The 22893-nt window shown below is 35.4% G+C and overlaps 1 protein-coding gene across 4 annotated transcripts in view; it reads right to left on the reverse strand.

The window, feature by feature from the left end:
• Positions 1 to 22893, reverse strand: part of ADGRV1 (adhesion G protein-coupled receptor V1) — a 567138-nt gene that overhangs the window by 481793 nt on the left and 62452 nt on the right. For all 4 annotated transcript variants that reach the window (XM_086696839.1, XM_086696829.1, XM_086696845.1 and 1 more), the window contains exons 12-21: positions 19077 to 19203; positions 18794 to 18979; positions 17864 to 18044; positions 16968 to 17131; positions 15741 to 15864; positions 14256 to 14522; positions 8808 to 8934; positions 7741 to 7958; positions 6376 to 7119; positions 3492 to 3865 (exon numbers count right to left, since the gene is read on the reverse strand). In XM_086696839.1, coding sequence (XP_086552965.1) covers positions 3492 to 3865; positions 6376 to 7119; positions 7741 to 7958; positions 8808 to 8934; positions 14256 to 14522; positions 15741 to 15864; positions 16968 to 17131; positions 17864 to 18044; positions 18794 to 18979; positions 19077 to 19203 — 2512 coding nt within the window. The remainder of the gene's footprint in view (positions 1 to 3491; positions 3866 to 6375; positions 7120 to 7740; positions 7959 to 8807; positions 8935 to 14255; positions 14523 to 15740; positions 15865 to 16967; positions 17132 to 17863; positions 18045 to 18793; positions 18980 to 19076; positions 19204 to 22893) is intronic.

The raw sequence follows: 22893 nt of genomic DNA on the forward strand, positions 1-22893 counted from the left end.
TTTTACAAATTAAAATTGAAAAGAATTTAAATATTGATATAGTAACTCATTTTAAAATAGCAATAATAAACTCATTATGTGCTAACATAAGCAACATATTTTATGTGAAACAACTGTATTTTCCAAAACAAAAGAAATTAGTGACAGAGGGGCATTGTTTAAATTTCTGTAAATCTCTTTTAATGTCTAGCTTAATGGAAGACAGCTAGACTCTCATATCTCCTTTTGCAATCAATTTCTCTGTTGCTACTTGTTATTTTGGTTGAAATATATGAAAATATCCATCCTCACACAGATATGTAACTGGGAAAGGAGGAGGATTTAAACAGTCTTGGCAGATAGTTATGGATATTCCTCCTCCACATTATACCAATTTGACAAGTGGTAGTTTTTTAGAGTTGAGCTGCAAATGTAAAATCGTACTCTAATACATTAGAACCCGTTGATCTACCTGCACTTTGAATTACAACTTCAGCAAGCAATCAATTAGTATTACTGATGATGATAAAAATACTTCATATTACTCCTTAGGAGAAATATGAAAAGATGAAAAAAAGATGAAAAGATGAAAGAATTCTATACTTATAGTCTTAATAATTTCAGAAACGCAAATTCTATAATATTCCTGAGATTCCAATGTTCTTTTAGACTCAACACTTCCCTTTACTGTCTAAATTTGACTCTTTCCAATATAGATATATTCTATTTCTCTCTCCTTTGGGCTTGGAGAATGTTTTCTTTTTCTTTCCAGAAGTTCTAATAGTATAGGTGTTGCGGCCTACATTGCGAAGTTCTCTCTTCTCCAATTAAAGACTTGACTGGTCCTGTTCAAATTCTGAGATTTCTATGAACAGGCAAAGCTATATAACTAAGTGGGGGCAAACCCACACCAATGCAATCTATCAGTGGGACTTGTAAGACAAGCCAGCATTGAAAACTCCAGCATTGAAAACTCACTATCATAGCCCACAAAGCCAGAAAAACAATCAAAAACTATTCCTCACTTGGGGCAGATTTTTAACATTTATGTATTTTTTTTCCAGTTTGGTTGTTTATGCAGCTAACTGAACCTAAATGTGTTTGTTGTTTGGAGTATATGCCTTTTTAGGTCTTAATTATTAGAATACATTCGTAAATTCAACAAAGACGTATTAAGTACCTACTATATTCCATTCTAGGTGTTGGGAGATACAATAATGAACAATAAGACCTTATTACACTCAGGGTTCTTTCATCCATATGGTGGAAAGGGCTAGCCAATAAATATATGAACTTATAAATAACAAAGGGAATTTAAGAGTGTAATAAATATTATTGAAAAATTAAAACTAGGTGAAAGGATGGAGAAAAACTGGTTGGGAGAAGGAAGGGGGGGCTACTTTAAATAAGAAAGTCTTCACTGAGAAAAGGTCTTAAAACTGAGATTTGAATGACTGATTCTGAAGATCTAGAATGGGAGTGTTCCAAATAGAGAGGCTACAAAGAAAGCCCTGATGCCCAGAGACTGTAATTGAAACACGCAAGTGTGACTGAAACATACTGATCAAAGAGGAGTCTGACCAACATACTGACCAAGAAGCTAGAGCCATAGGCAGGTGCTGAGTCATAAAAGGAATTAAAGGGAAACTGATTTTACATGGTACCCTAATGGTTCTCACGGTCTGATGGAAGCCACCTGTCTTTTTAAAAATAGAGATGATGATATTAAAAACACAGGGGGAAAGACAAAGGTTAGAAGTCACACGACAGATTCAAATTTCAGTTCTTCCCACTGTATCTTAGAAGAAAAAAAAGTAAAACTCATATTTATTTAGTGTTGGTAACTGCCAAGCCTTGAACCAGGTATTTGATCCTGTCTTACTTAATTCAAGTTAGGTTATTTTTTTCAGGTCCTCTAACCCTCAGTTCTTAACCTTATTGGGTGGTGAGAATAATAACTAATATTTGTTGCCACTGTATTATGGATTGTCAGAAAGGCATATCAAAAACTTAACGTGTGGGGCGCCTGGGTGGCGCAGTCAGTTAAGCGTCCGACTTCAGCCAGGTCACAATCTCGCGGTCCGTGAGTACGAGCCCCGCGTCAGGCTCTGGGCTGATGGCTCAGAGCCTGGAGGCTGTTTCCGATTCTGTGTCTCCGTCTCTCTCTCTGCCCCTCCCCCGTTCATGCTCTATCTCTCTCTGTCCCCAAAAAAATAAATAAACGTTGAAAAAAAAATTAAAAAAAAAAACTTAACGTGTAAAATTCTTTAATGATTGAATATCTATTTAAAACTATTATCATTATAGGGACGCAGGGGTGGCTCAGTCCATTAAGCATCCGACTTCGGCTCAGATCATATCTCACAGTTCACAAGTTCGAGCCCTATGTAGGGCTCTGCACTGACAGCTCAGAGCCTGGAGACTGCTTCAGATTCTGTCTCTCCCTCTCTCTTTGCCCCTTCCCCACTCATGCTCTCTCTCTCTCTCTCTCTCTCAAAAATAAACATTTAAAAAACATTTTTAAGTATTATCATTATAGATAAACACAATTCTTTTTAAATTACAGATTTGTATGACATTTCTCCTCCTCAGTCTAAGATATTCGGGTATTTCTGGTATAGAAAAAGCCCACTATTTGAAGATCTCTTATGATTATCACCAAACTAAAGAGCTGAGAAGGGCAGTAAGACACTCCTGAGAGCTAGGCTCCCCAATTTGAGCTAAATCGGGCCTATGACCAGGAGACTGCTTTTCACCTGGTATTAATTCATGGTTTTCTTAATTGCTTCAATTTACAAAAAAGCCCTTCTAAATCTACAAGCATCAACTTGCAAAGGAAAAGACTCTTGTTACTTGGCATTCTTTCATGGGCATGGAGCTGTTGTTGTCACAGTCAACACCTGTGAAGTGGTGTCATGAGATCTCACGTTACTGAACAGGAAACCAAGATGATTAGAGATCTTTGAAAACCTGGAAAGAACTGATAAGGACAGTAAAACAGCCTAATGAACTAAAGCTGGCCAAGAAGGGTGATAAGGAAGGCATTACACCCAACATGGAAGAATGTTGTAACTACTCACACATACATTTCACATGTGGAAAAAAAAAACTCAAAAAATCATATTTTAATAAAGTTTCAATTACTATTATTCATAGAAGCTTTCAATATGTATTATTTCATTTACCTATGTAGTATCCAAAGAGTAGACAAAGTACATTACATGTGGAGTATTCTAGGCCTTCTGTGAAATACATTAACTTTACAGATAATTGCTCAAGTTTCATTTGTTAATTTGTTATTACTTCTATCAGCTGATAAAGCTTCTAATTCAAACTGTGAACTTATAAAAGCAAGGACCTTATACTTTACTTTTGCAACCACTTGTTCTAGCATACTTCTGGGCTTAGAGTAGATACTTAAGCACATTTACCAAATCAAAGAAAGTCTACCCCCAAACAAATCTACCTACAGTGAACTTTTAACTCCAAAATCCCCCAAGCGCACTACTTACCTCTGGGATACAAGTTCCTGTGAAACCAAACAAGCCATTGGCGTTGTCACTTTTTTGTATTATTAATCTTGCTGTAGTATTCTCTTCAGAAATGCGAGCTCCTCCATATACAGAGACTAGTTTAAGAATGAATAATTCCTCTCCCTCCTCTTCATTATCATCTCTTGCAGAAATAATGAATGATTTGTTAGTTTCTCCTTGTCTGAACTCCAGATATCCAGAAACAGGATGTAAATCACTCTTGGCTGGCATAGCATGAAGTTCATAAATTTCTTCAACAGTCAGTTTCCGCTCATAGGACCTCACATCCTGCATCAAACCTGTAAATCTGTCACTGCCATTCATTCCTGCCCCAATCCTCAGCATTCCAGGCCCTGAAATTAGAAATGGGTTTAAACATGACAATATCCACTACTATCCTGTACCAAATTACAAAGTGTGATTCAGAAAGTGGAAAAATTTTGTTAAGAGGTTTTATTAGATAAATAAAATACATAAAGCAAATATAATCAAATGAAAGCTCTTTTCTGATATGAAAACGGAATCTAATCGCTGGGATGTAAGATATGTTACACTAAAGGATATCTTGTACATGTGTGTGTATATATGTGTGTGTATGTGTTTATGTATATGTGAGTGTATACTTATATAGATTTTTCTTCCAGAAAATTTTAAAATCTCCTTGCACATCTAAGAATGGAACAGTTCAATTCAGTCACATTTTTTTAAACTGTTTCTATTACTGTTGTTTGAGCAAATCAAGGCTTAATCTGTTAGAAATGCGTCTTGAGTCAAATAAAGCTGTGAGAATTCAACAAAAGTTTTCACAGACCAAATAGTTTTACGCCAATAATTAATGCAAAGGATATACAAAAAAAAGTATTCTTCCGCAGGAACAATATCATATGCAAGTCTTACAGATTTTTTCATGAAAATAACAACATGAAGCTCCAATTATATTACTATGTATCAATAATCATGACTATTTCTTTAAAGCTCTCCCTTTTCGAAAATTCACTAGTTCTTATTTCTTTACTTATTCCCTCTCCAATAACTCAACTAGGATATTTATATAAGATGACAGCTTGGCAGTACTTTGGGAAAAAAGTACAAGTAATACTGTTTGTAAAAATCATCAACCAAGGCAGAACCCAGGTAGTTGTTTTAGGGCAGTCACAAGTATCCAGCAATTATTATCTCAATCGCCCCTGCAGCAGTTCTGGACTAACTATATAGTAAAGAGAGTGAAATATCTACGACAGGCAAAGATATGGTGAACACTAGAAACAATACTGGGCAAAAGAAGCCAGGCACTCAAGTATACACACTGCTCAATTTGATTTACATAAAATAAAAAAATTGGAGAAGCTACTCTCATGCTCTCAGAAATGGCAACAGTAGGTGGGCAGGGTGGTGAGTCAGTGACTGCAGAAGGGCTACAGGGGTTCTGGAATGCTATTTCTTGATCTAGTTAGTTACATGGGTGCTGAAATTAATGAATTTAAAGTTTTAAAACTTCATCTATCTGTACACCATATGGAACATATACTTTTATGTATCTTAAAATACCTAACATATACTATAGTTCATTAATATTTTTTTTTTTCAACGTTTATTTATTTTTGGGACAGAGAGAGACAGAGCGTGAACGGGGGAGGGGCAGAGAGAGAGGGACACACAGTATCTGAAACAGGCTCCAGGCTCTGAGCCATCAGCCCAGAGCCCGACGCGGGGCTCGAACTCACGGACCGCGAGATCGTGACCTGGCTGAAGTCGGACGCTCAACCGACTGCGCCACCCAGGCGCCCCATTCATTAATATATTTTAAATATATAAATACTTTGAAATTTTTTTTCCAAATTACAAATTACAGAAACAATCTAAGTTCCTTGCAGTACGCTAAACAGAGAAAAGAAACACCAGCTCTTGATATCCCCAATCCTTCCCACTCTCATTCTACCACCATGCCATCACCACATGAATCAGTGGTAACAGACATATGCATATATTCACACAATCAAAAGGGGATTGATTTAATGCTAGAGAATGCTGTAAGCATAATCCTTGGAGGTGACATCAGTAGCGTGTGCATGTTGTTTCTTTTGGGCATCATTTTTTTTCTACTAGAAAAAAAATTCAACCAGATACCCAATGCAAGGAGGTTCAGAAGGAAAATAGTCTAATAAGCTACAACCATATAAGCTGTGCTCTACTTTCCTACTAATTAAAAAATAATCACATCCTAGGATGGAGGGGCTGGGAAAGAATTGGTGATTATAATGGAAATTACCAGTATTTCTCAAAGAAACAATATATAATCCAGCTTGAAGACCACAAAGCCTATTTCTTCAAAGCTCTCCACAGAATTCACCAATTTACCTACTAATACTATAAACCTCTGTAATTGCAGGGCATTTTAAAGTAATTTTTCTCTTCCAACTCCTCTTTAACCTTACACCCACCACCCTTCACCTCCAGCAATTCACCAAACAGCAGTTCCCCAAATTCAATAGGCTGTTTCATGTTTCTATACCTCTGCTCTTTTTTCTACCTGGAATCATCATGCCCCATCCCTCCTACTGCCTATGGGGAGATAAATATTCTGCCTTCATAATTTTTCTTTCATCCCACAATATTGAGGTGATCTGTTTATACATACACATCTCTCTCCCAGAGCCTATTTTAAGTACGTCAAGGATAAAGACTTTCCCTGATTCATTTCTGCAACACTCAGTACAGAATTTATGGTTTTGGTAGGTATAGCTTTATTACAGAAATTAAACCAATACACAAGCAGATTTTTAAATATCAGTTGGCCTTCGTAAGAAATCAAAATTTTTAAAAATTCAAAATTCAGTGTCCTAGTCATAAACATGACACTCACCATCAATAATGGCTTCTCCTTTCAGACTCTTGATTCCTCTGGGCATCGCATTTCCATCAAGGTAGAATTCAATTATACCATCATCCAGGACAATGAGAAGATGAAGCCAAACATTTTCTTCTAAATATTTCATGACTGTTGTCTTGGCAATATATGTAGCATTGGAACCCAAAGTTTTGTAATGAAGAGAAAGTGCCACATGGGATTCATTTGTTTGAATTTTTACCCCATAGTAGATGCTTCCATTACCATCATCCTTTGCTATAACAAATCCATTTGTATTGGCATCGGGGATTACCCAAGCTGAAAACGTAAAGTTGGCAATTGAGTTGTTCCTGGAAGGATGGTATTTTGGATGAACAGTTCCAAATGCACCCTCTACTCCACTGAAGTACAAAGCATCTGTTCCACTGTGGTGACGCCGCATGTGCGGCTGTAAGTGCACAGTGCTGGGGAAAATTCCAACTAGCAAAAAATCTATCATTGGGGGCAAACCATCAGTGAACTCACTGGACAGTATTTCCCAGCCTACTCGTACATCACCAAACACACCCTGCTGCCTCAAAATGGTAAAATGGGTAATATAAGACATATCGTCTTCTGACAGGACATCTTCTGCAACTTCTCTCTCTAAGCACTCTGGATCCAAGATGAAAATTCCAAAGGGATCATCATTAAATGGAATCATTACTGTCACCTGGAGGTTGGTTCCTGCTAGTTGGCCCCCAGGACCTGGAGATCCACCTGTAATAAGATTGACTTATAATAAATAAGAAATCAGAATCTGAAGTACTTTCCAGTATGAGGTGAAGACAAAAGGAATTTGACTAGCAAACTTCTGGTTAAATAATATAGTCATTAATCAATGAACAACAATGTCACCGTATGGTTTTTACCACATTTTCAGAGGTATTTTGGCTCAGAATAATTTCATTAATAACCAAAAAAGCATGAAAAGAGAATATTAACTAGAAAGTTTTAATTCCTGTGCTTAAAACCACAAGTAATGGGGAAAATGATTGTCTAAATTGTTTCAATGGCACAAGACCAAGCTTTAAGCTACCATGAATCTGTACTTCCTAACTTCCATTAATATTTTGTTGGAGATACTCTATTTAGTGAGGAAAAAAATCTAAGTTTAAGAATGAATGTAAGTCTCCATCCATAAAACTTAGCCAAGCCAAGACCACAAAATGAATGTTAAAAATAATGCTTCTATCAAAAAGGGTATTTTTGACATTTAAAGTTGGACAATCAAGATACACTTACTTCTTCATTAATTGTATTTTTGGTACAGCTCTAATTACTTATGTATAAAACATCAAATTTCAGCAATAAAATAAAAAAGGTGGAAAAACACAGCACCTGAAATGTTTACAAGCTTTAAAATATAAAATTCATTGAATTCAGGAATTTTATCTGGAAAAGCATGGAGAATTATTGGTTTGGCTTCTTCACCATCCATAAAGTTAACAATCCCTGAAGTTTCATAGAACTCCTGTCCAGGCTGCAAAGCAGAATCATTCTCAAACAGCTGCCAAGCCACAGAAACATTGCCAAAGTGTCCGCGATGCCTCAAAATCCTACATAACAAATTAAAGAAAATGAATTCTTATGAAAAATATATAAGTAGTGAATTTAACTCCAGTGATAGCTTTCTGTGTTATCTCAGCAATAGACTTTTTCTATTTACCATCTTTAATATAAACCAGCCAGCTAATCCTTAGTGAGCACCCACGATTAATCTCACGGTAAGAGAATGAGGCAGAACTTTATTTTTTTATTTTTTTATTTTTTTTTTAACGTTTTATTTATTTTTGAGACAGGGAGAGACAGAGTATGGACAGGGGAGGGTCAGAGAGAGGGAGACATAGAATCTGAAACAGGCTCCAGGCTCTGAGCTGTCAGCCCAGAGCCCAACGCGGGGCTCAAACTCACGGACCGCGAGATCGAGATCATGACCTGAGCTGAAGTCAGCCGCTTAACCGACTGAGCCACCCAGGTGCCCCGGCAGAACTTTAAACAACAAAGAGAAGCCATCTTAAAAGTCATACTCTTCAAAGTACAAACTGAAGGGTAAATTCTAAACCCCATCGAAAAATATTTACAGAAGAACTGGCAAGAGTTCTTCAAAAGCAAAGGATGGGGTGAGGGTAGTCACATATCATTTGAAAGAAGAGTTGCAGAAGACCTTGGATAACTCAAGTCTCTCAGTCCTGATGATGGAAACTGAGGTGAGGAGGGTACGGATAATAATTTCCGTTCACCAGCTAACGTGTTGTTTTTTGTTTTTTTTAAACAAGTGGCAACAGCATAAACAAAGCTTATCGTTCATTTTGAAATTTTGAAACATTAATAATATTTCAAATTTGTGCATACTTAAACGTTTTATTTTATCCAATTATGATTTTATCTTATTCAAATATGCTTACCAAAATGCATTAGTCTTTCCTTCTTCTACTGCTTTGTCTATGGGCTCCAGAGAAAAAATGCCATTTGGGTCATCATTAGCTTCAATTATCACTGTAGCTATTCCATATTGATATACTACTGTATCACCTAAATTAAAAAAATTAAAATAACAAAGAAGTAGTTAACTTGCTATTAAATTCATATTTTAAAATTAAGGAAAAGTTTATAATGAAGTTCAAATTTCAGCAAGAATTTCCACAATGAAGGTCATAAATAAAAGAGATGCCTAGATAAGTTTAATGTGACTTGTCTTTGTGGAAATGTTTAATTACAGAAGACCTACTTCACTGAAAAACACAGAAGATACTTTTCTTCACAACAGGAATATTGCTTTAGTAGTTTAATTAGAAATCAAAAACACAGCTTTATGTAATTCAAATTTTTGAGGTATATTCTTTCTTTTCATAAAAAGTGTGAGGATTACCCCATAACATAAAAATACTCCTGTTCAGGGGCACCTGGGTGGCTCAGTCGGTTGAGCTTCTGACTTCGGCTCAGGTCATGATCTCATGGTCTGTGAGTTCGAGCCCCGCATCGGGCTCTGTGCTGACAGCTCGGAGCTTGGAGCCTGCTTCAGATTCTGTGTCTCCCTCTCTCTCTCTCACCCTCCCTCATTCATGCTCTGTCTCTCTCTGTCTCAAAAATAAGTAAACAATAAAAAAAATATATTCCTGCTCATATTAATTAGAATGGTCTAAACATTTCCCTTTTTAATATTAAAAATTTTTTATTTTAGAGAGAGTGCATGAACAGGGGAAAGGAGCAGGGCGGAGGGGGGTGGAGAGAGAGGAAGAGAATCTTAAGCAGGCTCCTTGCTCAGTGAGGAGCCGATGAGGGCTCAATCCCACGACCCTGGGATCATGACCTGAGCTAAAATCAGGAGTCAGATGCTCAGAATGAGCCACCCAAGGCATCCCTTGGGCATTTCCATTTATTTATATTTATTTTTTTAATATTTATTTTTGGGAGAGACAGAGAATGAAGCCTTGGGGCGGTGGGGGAGGGGGTGGGAGGGGGAACGACACAGGATCCGAAGCAGGCTTCACACTGACAGGAGCAAAGCCAATGCAGGGTTCAAACTCACAAACTGTGAGATCATGACCTGAGCCGAAGTCAGACACTCAACTGAACGAACCACCCAGGCACCCCGTGTATTTTCCTGTAAGTCTCTGTTTTCAGGAAGCAGTTTGCTTCCTGAACAAAGCAATCTTTATGGTGCTGAACTTGATTCCTCTACTCCAATTCCATCCAAAGTGTGTCAGCACTGTTATTGACAATAACATTCTCATTATTTCCCAGAGATCTAAAGCTCTTTTCTGTTCCTGCTGTTCCCAAAGCAAGCAAAATCCTCCTTATCTTTACACTTGTTACTCCTCAGGACCCGGCTCAAGCGACACATCTTCCAGGAATTCTTCCTTGAATTCCAAAGTTAAGGTAAGAGAAGTTCCACCATGTTCCTACAGCACTTCCCACTTTGTCAGTGTATCATAACAATCATAGCATTAATTTAGTACACACACCCACACACACATACAATTCTACTGTGAGCTCCTTGGACAAATCCTTCTTAATCAATTCCATGCCCTGAAGAGTAGAGTTCCAGTAACTGGTACACAAAAGTTATTTATGAATGTTAGCTGAACTGAAAGAAATAAAACTTTTAAAATCAGATAAGGGCAACATCTAAAACTAAAATTACAGAATCAGAAATTAAATGCAGCAGACCAGCACATTAAAAAGAATTTACATCAATATACAACTGTAGTCACACTTACTTTGATAATTAACCAATGGAAAGAGGGAAAAAATACTGTCTAGTAAAATAATTGTACAGAAAATGCTGACAATACAGAATAACCAAATACCTCAAAATATCGAATCATAAAAATCTAGGAAAAACAAAAACAATAAAATCTAATTTTGGCAGGATACTGATGCCATGTGCATTTGTCATACAACATATCACACGTGGTACTAAAAACTCATTCTGTCCCTCCACAGGGAGAACTGACAGTATTTAACAAGGGCTCTGAGCATGGCCATATCCTTTGATTCAATAATTCAATCTCAGGCCACATACTGTGAACAGTAACTATCAGGGACAAATATCCACTGCCAACACTAGGTCCTGTTAGAGATGCTACCCATTCAGCCCTCCTACCATTGATCCCTTCAGCGCTTGATGTGTTGACATCATAAAACAGGAGAGAAGAGTGGAAGAGAAAGAACTAAGAGGAGATGTAAAAGCACAAATTATGTCATCCAAGTCTTCATAGCTAAAGTCACTACGTCCTCAGATGCCATGACATCTGGGAAAATATTGAAAACAAATGCAGTGGCAGTATACCTCAGGCCAGTCATCCAGTGACACCACTTCCTCTTACTTGTTCTCTCTCCAAATATCAAAATATATTTCCCCAATGATACATTTTACAAAATAAACACAGTCATTTCCTTGCATAGTCATGTTACATTCTCTGTGTAAGAGGTTTGGATGTTTTGGGGCACCTGGATGGCTCAGTCGGTTGAGCATCTGACTCTTGACTTTGGCTTAGCTCATGATCTCAGGGTTATGGTATCGAGCCCCATGTTGGGCTCTGTGCTAAGCATGGAGCCTGCTTAAGAATCTCCCTCTCTCTCTCTCTCACTCTCTCTCTCTCTCTCTCTCTCCCACTCCCCCATCCCTCCCTCTGCCCTTCCCCCACTTATGTGTGCATGTGTTCTCTCTCTAAACTTAAAAAAGAATAAAAAATTAAAAAGAGGTTTAGATATTTTGATCCACCATAATCATAGTGACATTTTGTTCCTGACAATAGTTGAACCCCAGTGACATTTTGACCCCAAAGATGTTTGGGATACAATAATTTTCCACAAAATGACACCAAATTAATAAATGGAATTAAGAACTTATTTCTACAGCAAACTATTAAGACCATGTCATTTCTTCATCATGACAGCAAAACTTTTTCACTTTTACATCACCAAGATTATTTTTGTCTATAGCAATTTCTTTCATTTAAATTTTAGGACAATTAATCAAAATGTTTCTGGTCTACATAATACCTGATTAATAATTGTGGGGGGTTTTCTGTAACTGTAAAATTTATTTTGTGGACATTACTCTACAAAGTTAATTTTTTCCTCATAAGATAAGAATTTTTCATTTTTACTTTTCTAATTTTCTTATTAAGTCGTGTGAAAAACAAGAAGGGAAACAGGAAGAGAGACACAACGAAAGAGAGATAAAGATAGGGAAAATGACAGAGAAACACAGCATAAACAAACAGTGATCTCTTTCTTTTCCTTTTCTTCTTTCTGAGTATTTCAGTCCAAAAGACACAAGGTAAAGCACAAGGCAGGCATTCACAGTAAGGGCAGACGGTTATGGCACAACAGTGACCGGAGGCCATCTCCACAGAAGAAAACCTTGGTGTTAGATGTTGGAATCTGAGTGGAGTGGGAAGGTATCCACACAGGGAATTGGCCTCACATAGGAAGCTAGAAACCTAGAGGGGTAAGAAAGGTAACCTCCTTGTGTAAGGAGGATAAAAGAAGCAATGGGGAAAAGTGGTTACAGAGGGAATTAATCAAGTAAGTAAATATATTAATGATAACAGCTTCTAAATTTAACAGTATCAGAGAAAGAAGGGACAAATATGGAAGGAAAGAAACCTGGAAGTTTATAACAAATCATTGAAATAGAAATAGAAATATTTGTATGAACTAATGGTTTTCACATAGTTGGATACAGAATTACAGATAGACAAGTGTGTGTGTGTGTGTGTATAGAAATAGATACATAAATACATGCCTAATTTCTGTACACATACAGGGCCGAGGAGGAACATACGCTGAGAACAAATATGCCCACCTAACGCCCAGATTCTGGTTTCTAAAAAACATCCTTCACTGAAAGAAACCAGGCTTCTTGGAGAAATGACGAATTTCAGGGTTGTCACAGGAAAAGTATAAGATGAGTTTATAACAGCTTGCTGTGCCAGGAAGTAAGAAAATGCTCACAGAATAATATGGAACATGTCAAAAAGACAAAAAAGTCACCTCAAATAGGCTACCATTAGCCAAATCTGGGAAAATCTGACCACCAAAACAAATAATGACAGTGAAATATAACCCACTGTATTAAAATAAAATCATGAGTCAATACTGATATATAGATCAGTGAAAAAAAATGAAAGTTTGGTGAGTTACAGGATATTTACTAAAGTGTGTTCCCCACAAAAATATTTATTAATTACAAAGAAAAAAGTACAGTAGAGAAGCCTGGCAGTCACCACCTAAATTATGGTCAAAGTAAACACTGCCATCAAGGGACAAAAAACAAAATCACGTGTCAACTGAAGAGATGGTTAAGAACACAGTATAACTTCTATGAAATTCCTGTCAATGATGTAAAACCTGAACCTAGTAATGGGGAAATATCAAACAAACCCAAAATGGGCGATGTTCTACAAAATAACTAGCCTGTAATTTCTATATTTCAACGGTCATAAAAGTCAAGGAAAGACTGAGGAGAACTACTCCAAATTGAAGAGATTAAAGAGACAGGACAACTAAAATCAATGCATGATTTATGAAAGGATCATTTTGCTAGAAAGGACATTATTGGGACAACTGGAGAAATCTGAATGGGGTCTGAGGCAATGACTACATTAATGTTATATTAATGGTTATACTACATTATGGTTGTATTGTGGTTATGTAAGAGAGTGTCCTTGTTTGTAGAAAAAATGCACTAATGTATTCAGGGGTGATGGAGTATCCTATCTTCAACTTATTCTCAAAAGGTTCATAAAAAACTAGCTCTTTGTACACTTAAAAGAATAAATGTAGAAACAAGCTATAGCCTCACCAATTGACTAAAGGTGATATCAGGACCCAAACAGTGGGGTCCAAACATCCTGCTTCATTTATGGTATACAGAAGAAGAAAGAGCCTATCTTTTCCTTCTTGCAAAGTATCATTCATCATGGCTATACCTTCAGAGAATTATCAAACAGCCAGTTGTATTCAGCCATCTACAGACTGCAGCTTCCTGGCCAGTATGTCCAACACCATGCTAGAATGGCAAGGGGTTACAGATACTGATTCCCTAAGCCCTTGGGTTACTAAACAAGGCTGAGGGTAGCTTTAACTAGAAGATTTCTATTCCTTACATAGTATCACAATTTTATACATGTGCCACATTGTGAAAAAAATTAAAAATAATGCCACAGAGTATACCAGGCACATGAAGATTCAACACGTATATTCTTCATTCTTTCCCTCAAAAAAGCAATAAAAGAAACAATTCTGCTCTTGAATAGTCATAGATGACAGTTACGTACTTATTGTCATCTTGATAAAGGTACTGAAACAACAGATCCGCCATAAAAATATAATTTATTTACCTGTTGAATTAAAGAGGATTATATAAAAAGACTCATCTGTTTCTGGGATATCATCTTCATTAATGAAGACAGATATCCTCTGCTTCCTATTTCCAACCGCAAAAACGAGCGCTTTTCCCTTTTCAACAGGAACAAAGTCTCCCTCTCTTGCGGTAGCCTTCCCATCCATGGTAGCATATTGGACAGTGCAGGCAACATCCACAGATCCATTTCTGAGAACTGTAAAGTTAGCAGTCTCACCTTCCTGAACTCTCACCACACGAGGTTCTGAAATATTTATGAAGAAAAGAAGGAACATGTGAGCTTTTCTGATCCCATCTACATATCTTCAAATCACTTTGTTTCTCCCTGCCCAAACAAGAACTGTCCTCCATTGTATCTTTGCTTAAAGATTCAACTCTATTGCCAAGTCCTACATGAAGCCGCTTCTGATTACTTCTAGGTTAGTAACCTTCCCCTTGCCTTCATTCCTACAGAATTCATGGTCTTCAACTCTCAAGCTGTCAGTAAATTACATGCTGAATCCTCTGCCTACTGTTTCATATACCTCATATCCAAATTCAGATTGTAAGTTCCTTGAGAATAAGCCCAGCTATCTTACGTTCTATTTTTGCCACAGCAATTAGCAGAAGGCTGAACACAGGACTAATTCATTATGTACATGTTATCTGAATGTTAAGAATAGTCATCAATAAAATTCAAGAGCTTTAAAAGATTCCTGCAGTTATAAATTGAATGGCTTGCAAAAAAAGGTTTAAGAAAGAATTAGACACCAATTAAGCTCACAAATCAAACTAAAAAAGTTCAACTGCAGAGAACAAACCAATGGTTCCAGGAGGCAGAATGGGAAGGTAGGGATTGGGGATAAAATAGGTGATGGGGATTAAGGAGTGCCCTTGTCACAATGAGCATGGGGTGTTTATCGAAGTTTTGAATTACTATATTGTATACCTGAAAGTAATATCACACTGTACATTACCTATACTGGAATTAAAATTACAATGAAAACTAAAAACTGTCTAGAGTCCCCAAAAAGACTTCTAAAGAAAATTAAGATGCAAAAAATAGGGAATCCTTAATTTACAGATCCAATAAAGATTAGTTATTACAGTAAGTGAGCATCCATTAGGCAAATAATACCCAGACCCTGAACTGGCTACATTGTGTACTGGAAGAAGTTTCGTGAAGAGTGCTCTTTACTGCACAAAGGCAAAAGAAATACCTTGGAATCTGAAGGCAGAGGGAGAACAAAGCTAGTAAAAACAGTACTTGTTTTATTTTCTTTTTCCTTCCGACAACCTTTAAAAACATTTCTTAAAATATCAAACAGATTAAATAATGATCATTCAAACAAATCAAGAAATCATATTTAAATAAGCATCAGTTGTGCTTTCTTGAAAATGTTCAGTTAAAAATGTTACTGAAGACATATCTATCTACTGTTTAAAAAGATGTGAAGTCACTCAAAAAAGACTGAAATACCACCTGCAAAATAAATGGGGTCATCATTTCTTCTAATCCTCAGAGTTGCAGTAGTTCTATTTCCTATTTTAGCTCCTCCAGTGGCATTAAGTAGAGTGATGGTGAATTCCTCCATTTCCTCTGGAATCTTGTGGGAAACATTATACATGTTTTAAGTCAGGTGATTTGCACAAACAATTCTATACTACAGTCCTAAATTATTTTTTATCTTTTAAAAAATGACTCTATTAATGGCAGTACTAACGTTCACTGCCATTTGAGGCAGAAGCACCCTAATGATTCAAGTAGGATTCAGACCCAAAAAAACATTTTAATATGCATTTCATCCAAACAGCCATTTTATTCTAACTCATAAAATTTAATAGAAATCCAGTTATTTTGTTTTATATATGCTAAAAATATAAATACTACACAGCTCACATTATTTCTATAAGAAGATATGTGTCGTTTACCAAAAAAAAAAAAAAAAAAAAAAAAAAAAAGGCCAGAAAAATAACTTTTGGATGCATTTAGAACAGAGGTCATAATAGTAACAACAGTGTGGCTAGCTCTCAAAGGCCTCTCACAAACCTTACTGAAGCTTCACCCATAAAGACCTCATTCCCATGTGCTACCAAGATGAGATTCCCTACCATCTCTGAGTCTATATAAATCCATAGGTGAACACCATTTCTCTTTCATTTCATCCATGCAAGCTAGTGTTCTCTGCATCCTAAAATGGAAGCATGTTGGAAGTCTTTCTCTCAAGGAACAAGCCTGAGGGAAAGTAAACAGGCTTCGTGACTGTTTAAAGCACAGCTCAGCTCAGCTCAGAAAAATCCACTACCATTGTTACTAAGTTCTTTCTCTTCACTACCAATAACATGAGCACCACTCTGGGTCCATGATCCATCTGGTCCTTTGTTCCGATTCTGAGAATGCAACAAGAGCATACTTAATAGATGGTACACCCTTGTCTTCAAAGGCCCAAAGCATAAGCGGCACATTTAACCTCAACCTAACCTCGACACCTGTGCATGTTACTGGCAAGCGTGAGTTCTAAGAGTTAAAAATGCCTTCAGGGAAACAAAAAGTATTTCTCTTTTGGTGTCTATTCAGACATTATCATGCCTGCATTCTTTTTGTCATATCTTCATGACAAGATGTATTGCCAGATGATTAATTATTAAATAAAAACTAATTATTAAGCAATGACAACACATAAAGAGAGTTAATATATGCAACATTTACCTCATCTGGAAGGGAATAAATGGTGATATTTTTCGAAAATTCCTGATCTCCAAAGAAAATAGTCCCTTGGACAGGAAACACATCTTGTGTAAAGTCTGGACAAACCACCCATGATACACTAACAACACCAAAGTTGCCTCGATTTCTTACTACATCATAAACAGCTGTGAAATACAAATGTGTATAATATACATGAATATATATTGAACAATTATAAAATAAGTAAAGAAACTGCTTAAAAAACAAAAGTAAATATAAGACCTCTTTTTAATAAAAGCCAATCACTTGCTTACATGGGTTCAAAGTATGTATCTAAATGTGGTAACCTAGTTTTCTTTCGGCAGGTATAAAATTTGTGCAATAAATGGACTTGATCTTATTTACCACAGTTCAGGGATTTAAAAGTCATTCACCACAGGGAACAAAATGGTGATTAATCAGGTTCACCTATCATAAAGTTCTAAAAGGATATTTGCTAAAGCTGCTAGAGGAAGCCGTACACTCAAAAGTAATTTTTTCACCTACACAGACGCTGCTCTAAAAATAAGCTCCTTCTCATTTCATGCCACTGCACTTAGCTCCCAAGCACTAATTCTCAGTTTTAAAGTCTCTCCTATTTGAATCCTATTGTTCGGATTCTACCACATGTGGTTAACTGAAATCAAAATATAACTGAGACCATCATTATCATTACATCATTATCATTACAATACTAAGGTAAGAAATAAAAATAGGAATCCTAAACGTCATTTTTAAAAACACCAATGTCTGCACTACATGTAATTTTAAGGCAGATGGACAAGTAAAAATAACTATTTGCTAAAGAAATAAAATAAAAAGTGGTTAATTTCCTCTTTAGTAAACAATACCAGAATATGAGAAGCAGAACAAATTACCACTATAGGTATCGTCTCCTTTACTTTCATTGATCATAACAATTAGATCTTCAGAAACAAACTCTATAATCCCATGAGGATCGTCGTTTTTTAGAATTGTTATGTTGACAACCGTGGCACTTCCCAACTTGCTTTCCCGTTCACCATGGCTGCTGAGGACCACCCAGTAGTGTTCATCCAACTAAAGTGAACATGTCAAATTAGGAAAGATATGAAGTTCAAATATTCAAAGCAAATAAAATACAGATAATCAGAAATACTACTACTACCTATTTTTCAGAAACATACCACTCACTGAGAAAACAAAAGAGCTAATATTATTTCTAAAACAATTGTTTAACATTCTCCTGTCAGGTAAGGGAGACATCAGATATAAAAGTACATACTATCCAAAAAGAGAAAAGAGAAGCCATGAGACTATACTGAAACAGTAAGAAGGCTTGGACATATCACTGATGATCTAGTCATTTAAACTAGCACATGTAAATAAAATAAAATTAATTTCAAAGCTACATACACTCTGGTGTGCAAACATGCTGGAACAATATGTGGTTCCATTAATACAAAACTTAACTTTATTTCCTTTAAAAATGTGATTTTACAGAAACACTTCAAACCCATATTACTACACGTTCAAACAGGTTACATACAATAAGGCTTAACATAAGTAAACTTATGAAAACCAATCACTGAAAGTTTCAGATCATTTGGTATTTCTTTATGTAGGACAAACATGCAATTCAAAGTTGAATGAATCTTATTTTGCTTTTTAAACTTGTTTTTCTTTTCTTTTCCAAACATAAATACTTCTCAATCTTTTCTTGCTCACTTCCATTCCTCTATCTCCTTGTCAATGTTCAAAATATCTACACTCATAATGTACTAGATACTATCAGCTTTCCACAAAAGCACAAGAAAAAAATCCTGTACCTCTGGTATCCCATCCAATCTTGATAACAATGTGATTACGATCTCTCGTTCCCCAGGTTTAAATTCTAGCACCCCTGTGTTTCCGTAGAATTCATTGCTATCTCTCGGCTCTACTCGGTAGTGTAGAAACTGCTTAACCAGAGCTCCCCTGGATCGGGTGATATGGAGCTCTACAGATTCCCCTTCCTTAAAAAAAATGAAAATCCACAAAAGTTCAAATCCATCAAGACTGTTCTCCTCGAGTTGTGAGTACAGAATAGATGGAAGTTTCTCTAATACTTACTTTTATAACATAGGGTCCTCTAGATGTAGGAGAAAATTCAAAAACTCCCCCAGGATCATCATTTTCCAAAATAATTAGGTCACGGCTAGTATATCCAGATTTTAGCACTTGATTTTCCACACTGACCCTGTAAAAGGAAAAGGGGAGAAAAAGGCATCCGCCACCTATAATCTTACTTCTCAATTTTGTAGCCTTACTTATAATATTTACAACACTTTCAGAAAATGAATATGAATGTTACTAGGAGTCAAACTGAATTTAAGTGTATTAAAATCACTTAGGATCAAAATAGTTTTACTCATAACATTTATGGAAGAATTTCTATTTCTGAATTCTTTATATCTTTCATATTTGATTGAAATCGCATGTTGCCTAAGTACACCAAAAATACAGTAATCAAAGGCAATAAATATATTTTTATAAAGTACCAAATCTAGAAATTTGTTCACAGTTTTAGAAAAATTTAATTTGTAACATGTAGTTAGAAAATATATTTAAATAAAATTGTTTTGACTTTACATACACTTGAATTTTTTTTTAAATAACTCATGACATTAGATTATACTAACTAAATAAAAGTTGGGTAACTGCATGGACTAAAGCAAACCACAGAGATAAAAAATAAATGAAATTATGATTAGATTTTAGAAATATTTTGTGACCTTTCATATGGTTCTATTCACTTCAATTTTAACCTCCTAATTTTTTGTTATTATATAAGAAAATATAGGACATACACCAAAAAATATGGAATAGAATGGAACTGAGATGTATGACTTGGTAAACAATTCCAATACATCTCTCAAAAGAACATATTTAAAACCAGATTATTTTTTTCATTTCTGGTTTTTATGCTCAATGTGTAATTAGAATGATCAAAGGGACTGGGAGGCAAGGCTCTGGGGGTTTAAAAGCCAGCATACTCTGAGAATTCTCAATCCTGCAATCTGCTCTAAACCTTCCCAAATGTCACTGTCTGCTAAACCAAAAAGTACTCATGATCAGACCTCAAAATTACAATGAAGCCACAATTAATACGTAGAAAAGACAGCTCACTTCCTACGTAAAAGAGAATCACAATTAACATCCTTCTCTAGCTTTTGGATATCGGACAACCAACACCTAGCATACTCGTGGCCACAGAAGAGACAGTCCAAATAATAGGACAGCTATTTGTTATACTGTTAATGCAGTCATATGATTTTCATAACAAATCTGCCTATATTTCATACACGCTCCTCTTACCATTAGAAAATGAAACTACACACAAAACATGCACAGGCATCAAGCAAAATTTCTCAAGACCTGTGGACATGCAGAACCACAGCCTTGTCCAAAACAATGGCTGGAAAAGCAAAAGGTTGAAAAACCAAAACCAAAAACAAAAAACAAAAAAAACCCAGTCATTATTTTGTACACTTACCCAAAAAACACGACAAACCTTTTGGTTTCTACCCTGTCAACACAGAAAGAAGTATGGGAGGGACGAAAAAGGAGACAGAGACACCATTTGCCAAAATCTCACTAATACTGCTAGGAATTTGAATGACAGAGTAAAAATAAAGCTAAAGAAAGCCTTTCATTTTTCCCCCATGAGCCAGTAATGTACACTTTATGGGAATTCTGCACATTGGTTTCTTTGCTATTGACAAATGCTAGCAAGAGGTTCAGCAGTTCCCACTTGGGAAGGATGACCCCATGGCCAGCCAGCATGTCAACACCCATTGAAGACATTCCTTTCCAGGCCTGCTCCAAGGCACAGAGGCCTGCCAAGCACTGTGCATGCTCACAGACCGCAGCAGCTGAGCAAATCTCATTCAGCCTGACTTATAATTACTTAGTAGCTTTAATGAGGTTTTTAAAAAAACAAAAATCTTTGTCCTCAGATCTAAAGCCAACTGTTCTTTGAAAAAATTAAAACTCTATAAGCAAAGAAATACATACCTTTCCATTTGCAGAGAAATATATTCAAGAAGCCATAAGACAGCAGTTTGTCTTTTAATTTTGACAACTATTACTTACAAAGAACTTAGTATCAGGAAATCTAAATACTTTCAAATATACAATGTATTGCATTTTCAAACAGCCTCAAAAAACACATGTCAACATGCACAACACAAGGGCTTCATTTTTAAAGTCAAATAACATTGTAAAAATGGGGTTATACACCACATATACAAAAAGTTTTCTGAAATAAATTGGAAAAATAATTTCTTTTTCTGATTTGGGGAAAACTAAACAGTAAAATATTTTTTACCTGATAAGATATTGAAAGCATCATAAACTGTTTAACTCCAGAGCAACTTTTATCTGTACTACAGAGAACTTGTATTTGAATTTGACTTTAGAGAAAGTGTATAATGTACCACAATAAAGTGTTAATTATTTTTGTTGCACTATTATATCATAACGTAATAATACTACCATTCATTCTTTCATTTTAGTTTTGTTAAAAATTTGCAAAAGTGAGATGGAGGTTTTGGTAAAATATATTATTTCCACTCAAAGATTTTATTCTCATATTTATTTAATTAAATATGTCTTAGAACACTCAAAGGTACTTTGCACATTCTTGTTCATGCACAACTAATACAAGTAAGCACTAGTTGCTAATTGAATTAAAACATTTTAATATAAAATTGAAATAATTTCCTGTATTTGAAAAGAGAGGAACTAATAATTCCTGAAATTCTCTACTCCATGATTTGTACTTCTTGTGTATTGTTTTTGCCGATGGGAGACAGAGAAATAAACACATAAAAATTATATTTAATTAAAGGTTTATATTATAAAGTTAAAATTGACTATTTTGATGGAATTATAGTCACTATAAACTTTCAGAGATGAAATTTAAATCATTCTTTAAACATTTGGCCAAAGTGGAAACTCATTAACAATTTCTATGAACTGCTATATGTCTGGTTTATAACTGCTGTTCATTTTCTTTCAGTTTATTTTTGAAGACTGTCTATTGATTTAAGAAGTACTCAAACCTAACTAAGAGAAAAAGAATGTAAGTGAAAAAATAATCATTTTCAGTTTTCATTTACATTACATTTCACTGATTTTCTTGAGTCATTTGAAATACCTTTCCATAAGATTTAATGTGAAATACGTATTTAAAACATAAGTCATTTGGACAGTGTGAGTGTTGCATTTGGTTTTTGCTTTTTTGTTTGTTCACTTTGTTGTTGTTTTGTTACTTTTCACGTAAAAAAGTACACATAAAACGGTTATGAAAACAAAATGCATAGCAGACATTCTGTAAATTTATTCCGTACATTCTTATTTTTCCTCAACATAAAAATAAAGAAGAGCTACTAATCAGGTTTATGGAATATGTTTACACAAAATACCTACAAAGAAAAACCTAATGGTAAAATATAGAGGATCAGGGCTTCCATAAAATAATGATTGCTATTTCACTCCTGATTCATGTAATATAAGATAATGTCAATTAAATTTATCTGTGAATTTTATTGTTTATAAAATATGAATTTTACAAAGCCCTCCAATCACACTAACCCCCTCTAATATGTATCAACTTTAATATAGGGAATTACAGTACATAAGATTGATCTTGATTTTTTTTAATTAACTGACATCAGTAAATACAGTATTCTTTTTCATTTTTGGAGATTTTTTGAATTGCTTAAAAAAAATTCTCTTTAGGAGACTGTAATATTTTCCTAATACCAATTATCCACTGAGAAATATTAAGTAAATTCTCATTATTACATAAGAATACCTCTTAAATTTGTACTTTTGATTCTCTAAAAATATAAATACTATTTAGCGTTCACATTCTATGCTAAAA

Source organism: Puma concolor, chromosome A1 (assembly GCF_028749965.1).
Source record: "Puma concolor isolate L17-30 chromosome A1, mPumCon1.1.hap2, whole genome shotgun sequence".
Lineage (NCBI taxonomy): Eukaryota > Metazoa > Chordata > Mammalia > Carnivora > Felidae > Puma > Puma concolor.